General features: G+C 43.4%; 1 protein-coding gene across 1 annotated transcript in view; it reads right to left on the minus strand.

Annotated features, from left to right (window-relative positions):
- The window catches only part of LOC126244582 (discoidin domain-containing receptor tyrosine kinase B-like), a 457,485-nt gene that overhangs the window by 69,481 nt on the left and 371,653 nt on the right, over window positions 1-16,351 (minus strand). Inside the window, exons 8-10 of the mRNA XM_049948255.1 lie at window positions 7,011-7,218; window positions 6,803-6,910; window positions 3,803-3,999 (exon numbers count right to left, since the gene is read on the minus strand). Of these exons, the coding sequence (XP_049804212.1) occupies window positions 3,803-3,999; window positions 6,803-6,910; window positions 7,011-7,218 (513 nt within the window). The remainder of the gene's footprint in view (window positions 1-3,802; window positions 4,000-6,802; window positions 6,911-7,010; window positions 7,219-16,351) is intronic.

Below are 16,351 nucleotides of genomic sequence, written 5' to 3' on the forward strand. Positions count from 1 at the left end.
TAAATTTGCAGTACGATTTTGGAGCATATGCGGTACCCGAACATTATGAATCACCCTGAAGAAAATGACTTACTGTTACATAACCAACACGGATTCAGAAATTATCGTTCTTGTGCAACACAGCTAGCTCATTATTCCCATGAAGTAATGAGTGCTGTCGACAAGGGATCTCAGATCGATTCCACATTCCTAGATTTCCAGAAGCCTTTTGATACCGTTCCTCACAAGCGACTATTAATCAAATTGCGTGCATATGGAGTATCGTCTCAGTTGTGTGTCGGGATTTGTGATTTCTTGTCAGAGAGATAACAGTTCGTAGTGATAGAAAGTAAATCATCGAGTAGAACAAAAGTGATACCTGGCTTTCCGCAAGGTAGTGTCATAGTCCCTCTGTTGTTCCTGATTTACAAAAATGACCTAGGTGATAATCTGAGCAGCCCCCTTAGATTGTTTGCAGATGACGCTGTAATTTACCATCTAGTAAAATCATCAGACGATTAGTGGAAATTGGCACTAAACAAAGAAAAGTGCGAGGTCATCCACATAGGTACTAAAATAAATCCGATAAATTTTGAGTATACGATAAATTGCACAAATCTAAGGGCTGTCAATTCGACTAAATACTTAGGAATTACACTGATGAGCAACCTAAATAGGAAAGACCACACCGATAATATTATGGGGAGGTCGAAACAAAGACTGCACTTTGTTGGCAGAACACTTAGAAGATGCTACAAACCCACTAGAGAGACAGCCTACATTACACTTGTCCGTCCTCTGCTGAAATATTTCTGCGCGGTATGGGATCCTTACCAGGTAGGATTGACTGAGGACATCGAAAAAGTGCAGCGCGTATCGTGTTATCGCGCAACAGGGGTGAGAATGTCACTGATAAGGTACGCGAGTTGGGGTGGCGGTCACTGAAACAAAGGCGGCAACTTCCTCTTCCGAATGCGAGAGTATTTTGTTGACACCCACTTACGTAGGGTGAAATGATCATCAAAATAAAATAAAAGAAATCAAAGCTCAAATGGAAAGATTTATGTGTTCCTTTCTTCCACCCCATTCGAGAGTGGAATGGTACAGAAGTTGTATGAAAATCGTTCAATGAACCGTCTGTCAGGCACTTAAGTGTGACCTGCATAGCAACCATGTAGATGTAGTACTATCTTATCTGGCCCCAGATTTTCGTGGCGACTGTTGAGGTAATTTGCTATGTGTAACACATGAGATAAATCAAATATGATGGAATAACTCGTAGGATTGACAATCTTCGGCAGTACAAAATGGTGCCCTCCGTAACAGCGTCCTTGTGTACTGTCCTACGACCGTACCGACACTGTTAGTCGTGCCTCCCTAGCAGTCATTAATGTCACTTGAAAGACGATTATCGAACAAACGTAGACTCGCTATATGTCCTCTGCCTAATTTCGCTTCGTTACGACAGAGAAATAGTTGCAAGATACCAGAGCGATAGCTCTACTCTGAAAAGCTTCGAGAGACCATTTTGAGGGACACTGTGTGTCGGAAACATTTCTCAGTCCTGCACATATAGGTGCTCTACTGTGGCGGTTGAAGATATGCCGTCAGTGATCAATTCACCACCGGAAACTGTTACCGACCACCAAAAAACTACGTCCAAGTACGGATGTGAACGATATTTGTTAGACGTCAGTAAGAATTCGGGGAGACCTGTTTATAACACATTATTCGCGCTTGAGGCTGTGTTTCGTTTATATGATTATTTTGATTGTACTAAAGTGTCTTTCATGGCCCAAGTACGCACCTCACTCACAGTGACTAAATTCTTACGATTAGCGCTTCGCTGGTAATTCTTAAATGAACGGTAACACTAAAAGTCTTGCATTCGTCGAAGACTATTCTCGAGTCTCATAGGATGCAACTGTCATGCCGAAAAATGTTGATGTTATTTCTCCGGTGCGTTTCTCGAATTAGACAGAGAATATCCGTAATTTTCGTCACCAATTTGATTAAACATCACTTCAAGTTACATTAAAAGGCATTCATTCTCACAACTGGTTTGAGCCCCTGGTTCACTCTCAATAGATTAACAATTAATTACCTCGAAAGGCCGTGTTGTAAGTCTGGCAGTCATAAACATTCAGGGATTTTCAATATGACATTATCCGGAATGAATGTGTCAATCGAACAGAGTGCGGTCTCTTTTTAAACTTCCAGGCAAATTAAAGCGGCTGGCACTTCGGAACTCGAAACAGGAACTCCGCCTTTCTTCGGCAATGTTATTACCCAATGAGTTACCCAGGCACGACTTACGACCCGCTCGTGTTGTTGGACACAATGAATTTGGCCTCTGTTTGCTGAATAGATGGTATTTTCAAAACTTACCTAATATTGAGGTTTGTGTCTGGTTGTAAACTGTAATTTCACATAAACAAGACACAAACTGCAAACGAAACTACTAATTTATTCAAGATACACTTACATCACAAAGTGCAAGAGAAAATGAAGATAGTGGCAAAACTCGCCATCCATTCTCAAGAGAAAACAATGCAAAAGAAATAGAAAACCTTCTCAAGTAAGCTAATTAGAAAGAATGGCACAGTGAATCGTATGTTAGAGAAAATAGCAAATCTTTCTCGCGACCACATTGCCAAGTGAGAAGTGTTACACAAAAACACAGTTGCACCACACTAAGACACAAACTTTAATTGAAATTTATGGTGTGAACCAGCTCTGGTTTTGGGAAAAATAAGTTCTCGCTCATTACTGTACGAATCAGAACAAGTTATAAGGTCGGTGGAAAGTATTCTCTTATCTAATACGTATTCTTTAAGAGTTAAGGACATTACCATCACATTGTAGACTGACAAAGTAAAATGACTAACTACATTTGTATAGAGTAGCTGCTGAAGTATACATCTTTGGCTGTATGACCTTCAGACAAAAAATAACAATGTATGCAGCGTGTACTCTGAAGTACAGCAGAAAATTCCCACTAAAATGATCTTTCCCTACGTGATTCCTGAAGTCTCTTTGTTGTAAAGGTAACAGCGTTTCGGTCTTTACTTATTAGTCGTCTACCATTTACTGAGGTATCGTTACTTAAGTTGAAGATGTGAATACGAAGACGGATAAACGTCTTTGGAGTAGTGATATCTGTCGAAGTAATAACTTACTGATATATATGTATCAGTTTATTCAATGGTTGTCTTTGTTACATCATACTTCTATCAGGAAAAGGTACATATCAGTTCATCGTTGCTTACTGAAAACAACTGAAGTGGTATCTGTCTGACGTGGATCATATCATACTTTCTCCGAATAAATATGGTTACTTGTTTATAAAAATATAAAGTAAACATGTGTGACACTCACTACTCATGGCTAACATTTTTGATGTGATGTCACGTCTGCTGACGAAGTCAGTTACTCATAGATCTACATTTTCTCGCATCAGGGTTACCAAGACTTGCCTTAGTTTCCTGGGCAAGCTATGTATAGATTATAATAGAATACACAACGTAGCTGTTTTAGAATAGACACTCGTAACACTTGACTCACTGAAAGTTCTTAATTAGTGTTGAAGATAAAAGCATATCACGTAAATATTAAGGCAAGGCAGTACTCACCAATGGACTGTAATAAGGGAATCGTCCACACCACAAGGGCTCCTACCTGTCGAAATTATTTTTGCCCGAACACACCCAACATGTAAAGATAAGTTGCAACAAAAGCCAGGTAACCGTTTGGTGGTAATAAATAAATGTAAGATGCCACTTTGTGTGAATGTAAAATGGCGATACTAGCACGAACAGCTCACCTTCATGTTGAGGGTGACTCCGCTGAAGGGGTTCCTGAGCAGCGTGGGGGAGGAGCCGGCCTGCATCTTGTGCCTCCTGCTGAGGGCCAGGATCACCACGAAGACGACGAGCAGCAGCAGCATCACCGCCGTCAGCACGCCGATCACCACCTCCACGTGGCCTCCTTCGCCGACGTCCACCTCGGCTGTCACCGCGACTGACAGATGCGATGCACAGTGATAAATGGCACTGCATCCGCGCCGGGGTCCATCAATAGCTTGTAAGCACGTCTACACGGCCATTAATCTTTTGCTGATATTCATGACAGTATGTAAAACGGGTATGTAAAGCAAACTCTGCAATTCAGCATTATCTGCTTTCTCTCACGGACACAACAGCAGCGTACTGCTAAACGTATTTTGTTTTTTTTTCCGATTCAGTTCGGTAATTTATAGGCAATCATCTCAACCTCAGCCACCAGTGCATGGATGGTACTTATCCTACATAGGTCAACAAATACTGCTAATCGAATGCAATAGAAAATGCCACAAGTTCCGAGTAATGAGATTGTGGGTTACCAGAGTACATTTCGGTTATTTTATAACAAACAACCAAGCTTGAGGTATCCAGTTGTAATTAGGATGACTTTTTTCGTTTAGAATACCGATTTCTGGCTGTGAAAAAGTGGATTATGAAAACATTCGTGAATACACCTATAAAGCGGAATTTGAGCAGCTAAATGAACAAAGCTTGTTTGGTAGGTGAAGAGAGCGAAAACGAGGCGATCGAGGAAACTATTATCACTCTCATCGAGACGTTGAAGTACGTATATTTGCTATTAGAGTATGCAGCGTATATGCACCCAGCGAGGCTCCAATGCTGGTCTATAAGCATCGACATACAGGTAAGGGCTCTGTGTGGCCTTCGAACGGGATCTTTTTGATCGGCCCTTATAGTACGAGAAGTTACAGTTTGTGGCGTGACACCCAATATAGAAAAACATCTTCCACAATAATATGGTTTAGACCTGTAAGAAACTCCACATCACAGGAAACTTTCACAGAAAACATAAACGAAGCTATTTTCAGTTACGCAAAAGTACATTTTCTTGTTATTTGTAACATGTTGCGTCTGCGACCGCCTAAAGACGATCACATGAAGAGAGTGGATTAACATAATAACATAATAAATAAATAAATACATTGATTAAATAGTGATGCAAAACTATTCAAGTAAAATTAGTTCAACTGAGATGACTGTTTAATAATTCGATTTTTGTCCATAAAAGAGATGAAATGTTATTCGTGTCGCTAACGCTAAGGATAACGATTCCATATCTATCTCGTTTCATAGCACTTATTATTTATAAGAAACTTTTGGCTTCGCAACTGGTGTACATCACAGGATGGCTTCTATTTTTGATGACTGCCCAAGAACTTATCACACGTAAAATGTATATACTTTTACTGCAGAAATTCATACGATACTACTTTTAATTTGTAGACAGAGTGGCATTTATATTCATTATTAAAGGGACACATTATTACTTTAATTTGTTTTCTTACTTCGTCTGCAAAAGAAATGATATTGCGGTCAATATAACCACTTATGACCTGCAACATATCAAGAAAGATGCTATCATAATCCATGGTACGGTAATGTCCTACTATTAAAAATCATTTAATCGCATGCACCATAAAATGTCGGCGTGCAACCATGTAAATTCCTCTTCTTCTTCTAATGTCATTCGCACACGTTCAGACTGAACCGAACGATTGATGCTATTGCACAGGCTCCGTCCTTTTCAACCAGCGGATTGCTGCACTGCGCACGCGGCCACAAATACTCGAGCAACAGAGACGTATATCGGTGGCATATAAGTCTGCATGAATCCGTCGGTACAGGGAACGAGCCATACTGGAAAGTCAGTGTATCATTAAGAGCTGCGCTGTGGCAACTGCTTTGCAAGTTTATTAAAGAAATTGTCGGCTTCCATGACTTTTCCAAGCTGAAACTACTATCTTTAAATATTAAATCGTTCGTCAAACGACGTGCAACTGCTTGTTTCAGTATTAAGTACCAGAAAGAAGGTTAAATGGACAATAGAATTTCGATATTTTCGTACAGCATAGAGTGACCGCTGTCGATGCGGCAAAGTCAATTTAATGGGCTGTAAGTACCTGGGCACCAGAAGTGTTCCGTGCGGCTTTCACGAACTGCACGAGTCGTCTGTTCGATGTATGAAAAACCACACTGGAAGTGGATCTTGTAAACCACATCCCTCCGGAGCTTCGAGTCATCTTTAACGGAACACGAAAGTGTTGCTTTGTTCGGGGGAGAGCGAAAAATCACTTTTACTTTGTGCTTTCTGAAAATCCGCCATATTTTTGAAGATAGGGTTTCCACATATGGCACAAAAGACCTAGCTTTATATCTTTCCATTTCTTCGTCTGCATTGTTTATGTCCATCTTCGTTGTTATCGGTATCCCTTTCCTATCTTATGTGAGGGAATACTCGCCAGCTTCAAAATCTCTAAGTGTAGAAGCACATCCTGCAAACTGTTCTCGTCAACAAAGACGTATGCTCTGTGAACCAAAGTTCTGACAACACTCATTGTCTGGGAAGGGTGACAGCACGTAAATATAACTCTGTATGCGTGTCCCAAAGTGCCACCCTTTTTGCGGCTAACCGAAACATCCAAAAATGGAAGGCTTCCTACCATTTAGATTTCTGTTGTAAACTAGAGTCGTCGGTGGATGGAATTTAGATGGTTTAAAAAATTATTGTAATTTATCATTACCAAGGGAGTACACCACATACGTGGCCATTAACACTCGTATCTGCATAATACTATGGGCTACAAACCACTTGATTCCAGCGCCAGCCGAAATTTTAGAAGATCATGTGGACTTTATGAAGCTGCACGAGCGAAATTCAATGAAGCATTGCGCCGCAAAGGAATGAAGATTCACATGTAATGAATTACATGATGCCTAATATTAAAGATGAAAATACTTACTTGTTTCTATGTTGCTGACTGGCTCCACAACCTCTCTGGAATCCAAAACAATTTCCTCGTCACCGTAATCGATATCGAGTTCCTCAGTGAAATTTCCGAACACTGGAACTATATAAAACGAAATGATTACATCGTGGTTGAACTTCAGAGTAACAGACGTCTATGCAGTTATCCGAAGAGATAAATATCGTCCAGTCTGATTACCCACCAGATTCGAAAGAGACCTCGCTGATCATGATCCAGCGGGCGGCGAAGAAGAGTCGCAGCCTGACGAAGCGGCCGACGCGGCTGTGGAGCCGGATGGTGACGGTGCGCGCGTTCTCCAGCGCCAGGTCCGGCATGTACGTGAAGCTGAGCGGCCGCCCCGGGAACTCGGAGCCGCCGATGCTGAACGACACAAGAGCGCGGCCGAACACCTGCGGCACAGACACTGCTAAAGTTGGTACTGCCACTTTGGTGCCTACGGCTTTGTCGATGTGCTAAGCCATTCACTATCCGATAAAGTTTGGTTGTAGCAGTAGAACTGCAAGGCTACAAAGAATTAAAAACCTACAGTATTTTTTAGCTATGATGCCCTGATGCACTACTGCAACTTACAATCTCTTATTTTTGACATACGTGACACATATTTCATTTTCATTCATTCGTTTTACTAATTCAATTTCATCCAACCCAAGATTGTTTGTATTCTATAAATCTGTTGAGGTTTTCGTTACCGCTTCTTGACGTGCTCGCTGTTGGCGTTCGTCTCGGGATCTTCGACGTCGCTTATTTAGTGGCAGGATTAGAGGATGCATATCTCGACCAATGATAGTCACTTGTACGTTAAACACTTAGAAGTGGGCGCAGTTGCATACACTCACATATCTTCAGGTTGTACGTAAACGATTCAGTGGCAGTCATTTGCCACGGATACAACGGTCACTCGACAGTAAAATGCTGTCCACCACATACTACCATGTCAGACAGTGTGTACAAGTTATAACTAAAGGGGCTGAGGAATTGTAATGTGGAGCAAGACAGTTAAGTTTAGGATAGTAATTCATGTATCGGCTAGACGCAAAATACCACAACATACGTAAAAATTTCTCGCATTTTCAGCGCCAACGAATAGATCATTACGTACGTCATTCACCCACAGAGTAATTTTAGATGGTTTTCATTTGATTTTGTGATCTGTTCAGACAGGTTTGTACCTGTTTTGGTCTTATGTCAAAGCGGTAGGTGGATCAAAACAAAATGACTAGACACTACGTGACGAAAATGGTACTGTGACAGCGGATGACAGACTAAAGGCCGAAGTACTAAATGTCTTTTTCCAAAGCTGTTTCACAGAGGAAGACTGCACTGTAGTTCCTTCTCTAGATTGTCGCACAATTGACAAAATGGTAGATATCGAAATAGATGACAGAGGGATAGAAAAACAATTAAAATCGCTCAAAAGAGGAAAGATCGCTGGACCTGATGGGATACCAGTTCGATTTTACACAGAGTACGTGAAGGAAAGTGCCCCCCCCCCCTTCTTGCAGCTATGTACCGTAGGTCTCTAGAAGAGAAAAGGACACAGGTCATCCCCGTTTTCAAGAAGGGACGTAGAACAGATGTGCAGAACTATAGACCTATATCTCTAACGTCCATCAGTTGTAGAATTTTGGAACACGTCTTATGTTAGAGTATAATGACTTTCCTGGAGACTAGAAATCTACTCTGTAGGAATCAGCATGGGTTTTGAAAAAGACGATCGTGTGAAACCCACCTCGCGCTATTCGTCCACGAGACTCAGAGGGCCATAGACACGGGTTCACAGGTAGATGCCGTGTTTCTTGACTTGTGCAAGGCGTTCGATACAGTTCCCCACAGTCGTTTAATGAACAAAGTAAGAGCATATGGACTATCAGACCAATTGTGTGATTGGATTGAAGAGTTCCTAAATAACAGAACGCAGCATGTCATTCTCAATGGAGATAAGTCTTCCAAAGTACGAGTGATTTCAGGTGTGCCGCAGGGGAGCGTCGTAAGACCGTTGCTATTCACAATATATGTAAATGACCTTGTGGATAACATCGGAAGTTCACTGAGGCTTTTTGCGGATGATGCTGTAGTATATCGAGAGGTTGTATCTATCAGCAGGCCTCGGACACGGGTACATTCACCAATAGGAGAGCCGAATGTGATTCTCCCCAGCTGTGCAGCGTACCCGAGTCTGAAGAGGCCGCACTCGGTGCAGTGTAAGAGGAGGCGACGACGAATTCCAAGAACATAGCGGGAAGACACAATATGGAGCACCCACAGCATCTCTCCAGAAGGTACACCAATCAATGTAGCGACAGGATTTTGCGCGATGAGCCCACTTTTGGAGTTGGTTCTTGCACTGTTGCGTGCATGAACTCAACTCCCATGACGGACCCTGTTCACTGATGAAATCAAGTTCACCAGGAAACATGATCTCAGTACCCACAACAGTCATGGGATTACAGGAACGATACGAATATTTGGGTAATGTTCCTAGACAGACGAGTTGTTGGGCCAAACTTTCTTCCACACATGGGTGCCACGTACATGCGATTCCTTGACTGCGTACTGCATGAGCTCTTGGAAGTTTTACCACTGCATGTGTGTCAAAACATGCGCTTCCAACACGATGGCGCACCACCTCATCTTTCACGTGTTGTCCGAGATCATCTGCACCAACTATTTGGGCAACAGCGTCCCAACAGCTTGGACTGCACAGCCTCCTGATATGAACCCACAAGACTTACCTGTGGGGTCGCATGAAATCCTTCATTTACGAAACCCTGAGGCATCTGAAGAATACCTACTCGCATACGTTGCGGCTGCGGTGGATGCTGGACGACAATGGAGTGTTGATCATCTGTACTGGAGCACGGTACGGAGGTACCGTACCTGTGCTGACGTCGATAGTCGTCGTCTCGAGCGCTACCTGTAAGTGGACCCAGACGATGAGCAGCGGAAGCCAGGGAGCAACGTGTATTGTGGTATTTTCCACCTAGCGGGAAGACGGCGCATTTCCGAACATATTTCCGAACAGGAGGTTCTATGCTAAATTTAACCGTCCTTCATCACACTGCAGGTAGTGAAAATTTGTAAAGGGAATTTAGTTAGACGATATAATTGGTGTGCAATGAATCATAGGATGCGAATGACATCCCAAACACGGAGAGTGTAATGACTGCCCAATATGCAAACGGTACAGCCACTCTCACCAGTGACTGTCACGAAAAAGCGAACGTTCGAAGACTTCAAGCCCATCTCATCGCAATGAAAAGATGGCATAGGAAGAACAAAGTGGAAATAAAAACCCAGACTTGCACCGTTATCGTACTTCCTAGAGAGCTGCGATCGATACCAAACACTCATCCAGTTTTATACGCAAAGACGATGTTTACTGGGAGACAGTTATTCCAACCAAATAATGTGATTTACGGAAACCGCAGTGTTCTGCGATAGGGGATAATTTCAACTTGTTGATACATTTCGCGCCGAGATTTCCTCTCAGAATGATTACAGTACGTGGTAATCGCAGGATAATCATTGAGTGCAATAGAAGTGATATTCGGCGTTTCCCAAGGATGTGTTATAGGCCCACTGCAGTTCCAATTTACGTAAACGATTTTGGAGAAAATCTGAGCAGCCTTCTTAAATTCTTTACAGATGCCAAAACCAATTTCAAAATGAATTAGAGACGATACTGAATGATGCGAAACATGGAAATTGTCTATCAATAAGGAACGTAATAAGGTCATCCACGTGAGCACAAAAAGAAATCCGTCTAATTTTGATTACACGACAAATCACACAATTCTGAAAGCTGTCAATTCGACTAAATACCTAGAAAGTACAATTAGGAACAACTTAACTGGAAGAATCACATAGATAATGTTTTGGCTGAAGCAAACCAAATAATGCGTTTTAATGCCAGAACACTTAGAAGATGCAATAAGTCGACTGAGAAGACTGCCTACACCACGCTTTACCGTCTCTGTTATTACTGTGATGTATGGGATCATTACCAGATGGGACTGGCGGAGCACATTGAAAAAATTCAAAGAAGGGCAGCACGTTTTGCACGATCGCGGAATAGGGGAGCGAGTGTCATGGATATGATAAACGAGTTGAGATGCAATCACGTTTTTCGTTGCGGCGAGATCTTTTCACAAAATTTAAATCACCTACCGTCTCCTCTGAAAGTTAAAACGTTTTATTGTCACCAGGCTACGTAAAGAGAAATGATCATCATAATAAAAAAAACGGTATTAATTTTTCCCACGCGCTGTCAGACAGTGGGGCGGTAGAGATATGGGCTGCAGGCTGTTCAAAGAACCCTCTGCCAGGCACTTAAGTGTAAATTGCAGAGTAGTCATGTAAATGGAGATGGAGATGTGATCAAACTCTGGGCGCGTTGTCTATCGCGTGATACGACTGAGACATACGTTTTCTCGTCTCCCATTGGCTGGGAGGTGGCTCGAAAGAATGGCGCCCGTTTGAGGATGAACGTGTATGGAGGATGGCACGTAGTGCGAGAGTGTGTTTCATTCAGCTTCTTTTGCGTCTTAAATGTTAATGCGCTTAGGATTTCGTGTGATAGGCATTCAGCAAGAATTGTTCCTATACTAATGGCATCCCAATTTTTCTTTGTTTTTGAAGTACAATGCCAATGGTCATGTAGCATATGTAACCTTAAGCGATGCTCAGTACTGTTACCGTGAGTGCTATCAACGGGCCCACTGCCGTGTTATATCTGTCGCGTTAGGGACTCCACTGTAGAAGATGCAAGGAATTTGGCCGGCCGCGGTGGCCGAGCGGTTCTAGGCGCTACAGTCTGGAACCTCGCGACCGCTACGGTCGCAGGTTCGAATCCTGCCTCGGACATAGATGTGTGTGATGTCCTTAGTTACGTTTAAGTAGTTGTACGTTCTAGGGGACTGATGGCCTCTGAAGTTAAGTCCCATAGTGCTCAGAACCATTTGAACCAAGGCATGTGTAAAGAACTTTCACGACGTGTATATGATATGAACATCTCCACCTGCTACGCCGGCGTGTTACAACCAGCCCACATCATCACGTTATCGGCAATACGGACGAGTGGAGTTGTTAAATTGGTTACTTTAAGAATTAAGTCCAAGAAAAAAGACAAACGGAAGTGGAAATGGGAAAGACACTGAGTACCAGCAAGGAAGTACGACTGTACAATGTCTCGATTCTACATGCGATATAATAGCTCCTCTTTGGATCTCATCACCGACGCCCATTAATGCTGATGGAGGTCGTCCAAAATATGGATTTTAAATGCACCCGGATTCACTAGATGCTTCCATATTGTTAGACAACTGAACACTGGCACGTTATAAATCCTTTTCAGAGAATCACAGTTACGGTAGTTACATGACAAAACAAACATCGTAAGGTACAATAGGAACATCATCCCCCAAAGATAGAAATAGTCCTAAGGAACCACGATATTCCATCACAGATCGTAAGTCATGAGCCAACAATAGGCGGCAAAGACCGGGAGTTCAGTCTCAGACTTATTGCATTGTGTTACAAAAATCCTCCTAAAAGTTTTGTCGAAGCAGCGGGAGCTCCTGCTACATGGCTGACGGCAGAACGACGCCAGACAATGAATATACAATACACAGTCCACTCACATTCATGTGACCAGTGCCGATGTCAGAGTCCACGTCAATGACCACTCGCAGATGGTAGGTGGCACCACCTAGAAGTGGAGGGCACATACACCGCGTCTGGAGGGACATGGAAAACAGTACAATCGTCGTAAAGCGGAAACGGTACGATTTATCTGGCGTACCAAGTAGCATGGCCATTGGCTGTCGGGGGGCCGGGGCGGAAGTGTTTCCGAAACGGCAAAGTCTAGCCCGCTTGCAGCCCCAGTTATAGTATATCGCGCATGGCAAAACGGCGCTATCAAAAGCCGCCGCCGAGACAACTGTGGTACATCAACAGAGACAGGGCTAAACGATGACTGCAGAAATGAGTACGGACGAATAGAGGTGCAACTGTTGAACAACTGACAACACACATGGTCCACGGGGCTACCAACAGTATCTCCCTAACGACCGTTCCGCTAACGTAGCTGCGTATGGGCCTCAGCAGCAGGCGCCCGGACTGTGCACCTACACTGGCTACATCTGCACGACAGGACCTCAACAGGACATCTCAGTGGCGGGAGGTGGCTTTTTCGGATGAATCACGTCTTATGCTCCACCGGGAAGATTACTATTCGCGTGTACTGCGTGAAACATCTGAAAGCAAACACACTGTAATCGTCGGAAAGGTCCAGGCCACAAGAGGGAGCGATATGGGCTAGGGAATATTTCCGTGGCATTCCCAGAATTATCTCGTTATTCCGGAAGACACTATTGGCAGGCACACATATGGACGTATCCATGGACAACGTGTCTATTCCTACATGCACCTCGTTTTTCGTCGGCAGGATGGCATCTACCAGCAGGACAGTGCAACGTGTCACACAGCTCACTGTGTACGTGCTTGGTTCGCAAAGCTCCTCGCTGATGTTACCAAACTCTCCTGGTCACCAAACTTCCAATGGAGAAAGTGTGCGACAACCTCGATCGGGCTATTCTCGCCATGTATGGTCAACAGAGAAACCTAGCGCAGCTGGGCACGGCACTGGAGTCGCCATGGTTCCATGTCCCTGTCGGTACCTTCGAGAATCTATCTGACTCTCTTTCTGCACGTGCTGCAGTGGTCTGCGCTGCAAAAGCTGGTTATTCAGCCTTTTGACAGTTGCCCATATTAATTTGACTGCACAGTGCATAAGTTTCAAGTGAAATCCAACACCTGATCTTTATGAAGTACGGATGAAACTGCGGAGTAAAGAGAAATAAAACGTGTGCAATGCCAAAATCAGGCATGATCGCTCCGTGTCTGCAGCACTGTGGAAAAAAAAATCTGAAACGGTTTAGGCTACAGATTCAGACTTGTGTTGGGAGTGGAGTATTGTAAGATTCCGCCACCATCAAAAGGATCTACGTAATATTTGCAATCCAAGTTCAGATTTACATAGACCGCTCTTCGGCATTGGCCCATTACCTAGCTTTCATTGATCGCGAATGTAACGCCCAGTGACAAGTCACAAGCGACTGGGTAACAGCGCTTGTGACTCCTCTACACAAGAACGGTAAAAGATCTCACCAGGAAAATTACTTTTGCTACTTAATTCTTGAGTATATTCTAATTTCTAACACCACAAATTTTCTTGAAACAGAAAAACTTTTGTCTACAAACTAGATGCACTAGAATGCATCCCTCGGGTGAATATCTGCTTCCCTTTTTCTCACGCGACATCCTGCGAACAACGAATAAGAGTGCGGACATATGCCAAGCTCATAAATTTCCAAAATGTGTCTGTTGCCTCACTGCAGACTACTAAAGAAGGTCTGGACATGAAGAATATGTTCTCAGATACGTGACCCGTTCCAGCACTTCTTAAGTATCAGTAGCCAGTGTATTGACATCATAGGTGGGTGTTCGTCAGAGAAACGGGTAACGTCTACGGTGCCTCAGGGAAGAGTGATAGGGCCTCTCCTGTTCTCACATACATAAACGATCTAACGGATAGCGTGAGCAGTGATCTGTGTCTCTTTACAGAGGGCGTAGTGGAGTAATAGAAAGCTTTGTCTTTGAATAACTATAAGAGGACACTCAATGACGAAGACAGAATAAATACTTGGTGTGATCAGTGGAAACTTTCACGAAATGAAAAAAAAAATCTAAGTTAATGCAGATGAGTGAAGAAACAATCCTTAGTCGTGAGCTCCTCGACACAGTCACGTCGGTTAAATATATAGGAGTAACTTTGCAGAGCGGTATGAAATGCTGAGATAACGTAAGGTCAAGTAATGCGAAAGGCGGACGGTCGACTTCGGTTTATTAAAGAAATTCTAGGAAAGTGTAGATACTCAACACTCCTATGCAAATCGTAAAGACCTGATACATGAAGCAGTGTAACATATTAAATACTTGGTGGAAATGAATGAATGTGCAAGAGCATGTTGCCAGAGGTCTCCCAGTTGTGAACAGAAAGCTGGACGGCACACTGCATGACGTCAGCGTTACTATAGCACCAGGTGGGGCGGGCCCCACAACACGAGGTAGTTGAAGGGACGGGAAAAGGCTTTGTCTATTAATCAGCGAGCATTTACGGTGAACTGTGGTTGTATTCTTCACTTCAATATGACCCGGAGACTACATCTGAGTGACTTAATACGGACATTCATAGTCGGGAAATCAGAGGAAGCGCGAAGTGTTACAAATGTAGTACAGGGGTTTGGTACTGCTTTCAGCGTTGTTCCACCTGAATGGGCAGCGTTCCGAACCACATGTGTTGCTGCCCGAAGGAGAGGAGGTTGTCGACCAAGGTCAGGTACAGCAGCAGATGACAAGATGACGTCTACATTCTCCAACAGTCACGAAGAGACCCACGTCAGCGGGTGCAATTGAAACCACATTTCATAGGACTGTGACAGACGCAATTACACACTCCACAGTGGCATGCCGACGGCACTGGTGTGGTCCTTTTGCCCGATTACCAGTACGTTGAGTAGCGTTGACACCCGTACATCGGCAGGACCATTTGGAATCATGCCAAGAAAGCAGAGACTGGACCAAAGAGGAGTGGGGTAGCGTTCTGTCTTCGGACGAAAGCAGATTCAGTTTGAGTAGTGATTCTTGACGCATCCTCTTGAGATACAATTGGCAGAGCCAGTTGTGTGGGTAGTTTGAGTGGAGCGGTCTATTGCCTGACCAATCTCTGTAACGGATCTGAAGTGAACGCCATGGAGCGCTTCCTTCAACAACGGATCAAGTTAAGGGACTTAAGTCCAGAGAGTATGGTTGGTAAAGCTTTTCCTGCCCTATAGATCGATCAAATCAGTCACAGGTGCTGCATCACATCACCACACTACCTGAAATTAAGCGTTTGAGACTTCGGTTTGATTCGTAAAGTGAAAGAAGCACCTCATAGTATTCGCTTCAGAACTGCCGGGCAACAGCCGGCTCCACACGAACAATAAACATAACTAAGGGTGTTCAACGACTACTACGTCGCTAGGAACTGGCAACTGATTATTTCGTAGGGCAGTAAAATTATGAAACATGTATCTGTATTACTTGGAAATAATCAGTTGCCCATACTGAAGTTCACACCTTCGTATGGTTCATCTCCCACATTGCTGCTATATGTTACTTGGCAATGATACATCATGTGAAAGCTACCTTGATACGAAGTTATGCGTACCATTGTATAAAGGAGACAATGTATGGAACACTAGTGCGACGGATACCTGAGTACTGCTCAAGTGCTTTGGATCCACACCAGATTGGATGAAAATAAGACATCTTGTTAGTAATTCGGAGATGTACTTGTACATTTATACTTGTAGTTTAAATCAACACAGAAGTATTCTAGCTATTCTCTGCGAACTCATATGGGAATACTTGGAGGTAAGAAGACTTCTTCTTGCGAAACACTATTGAGTTAATTTAGAG

The sequence above is a fragment of the Schistocerca nitens genome, chromosome 1, assembly GCF_023898315.1.
Source record: "Schistocerca nitens isolate TAMUIC-IGC-003100 chromosome 1, iqSchNite1.1, whole genome shotgun sequence".
Lineage (NCBI taxonomy): Eukaryota > Metazoa > Arthropoda > Insecta > Orthoptera > Acrididae > Schistocerca > Schistocerca nitens.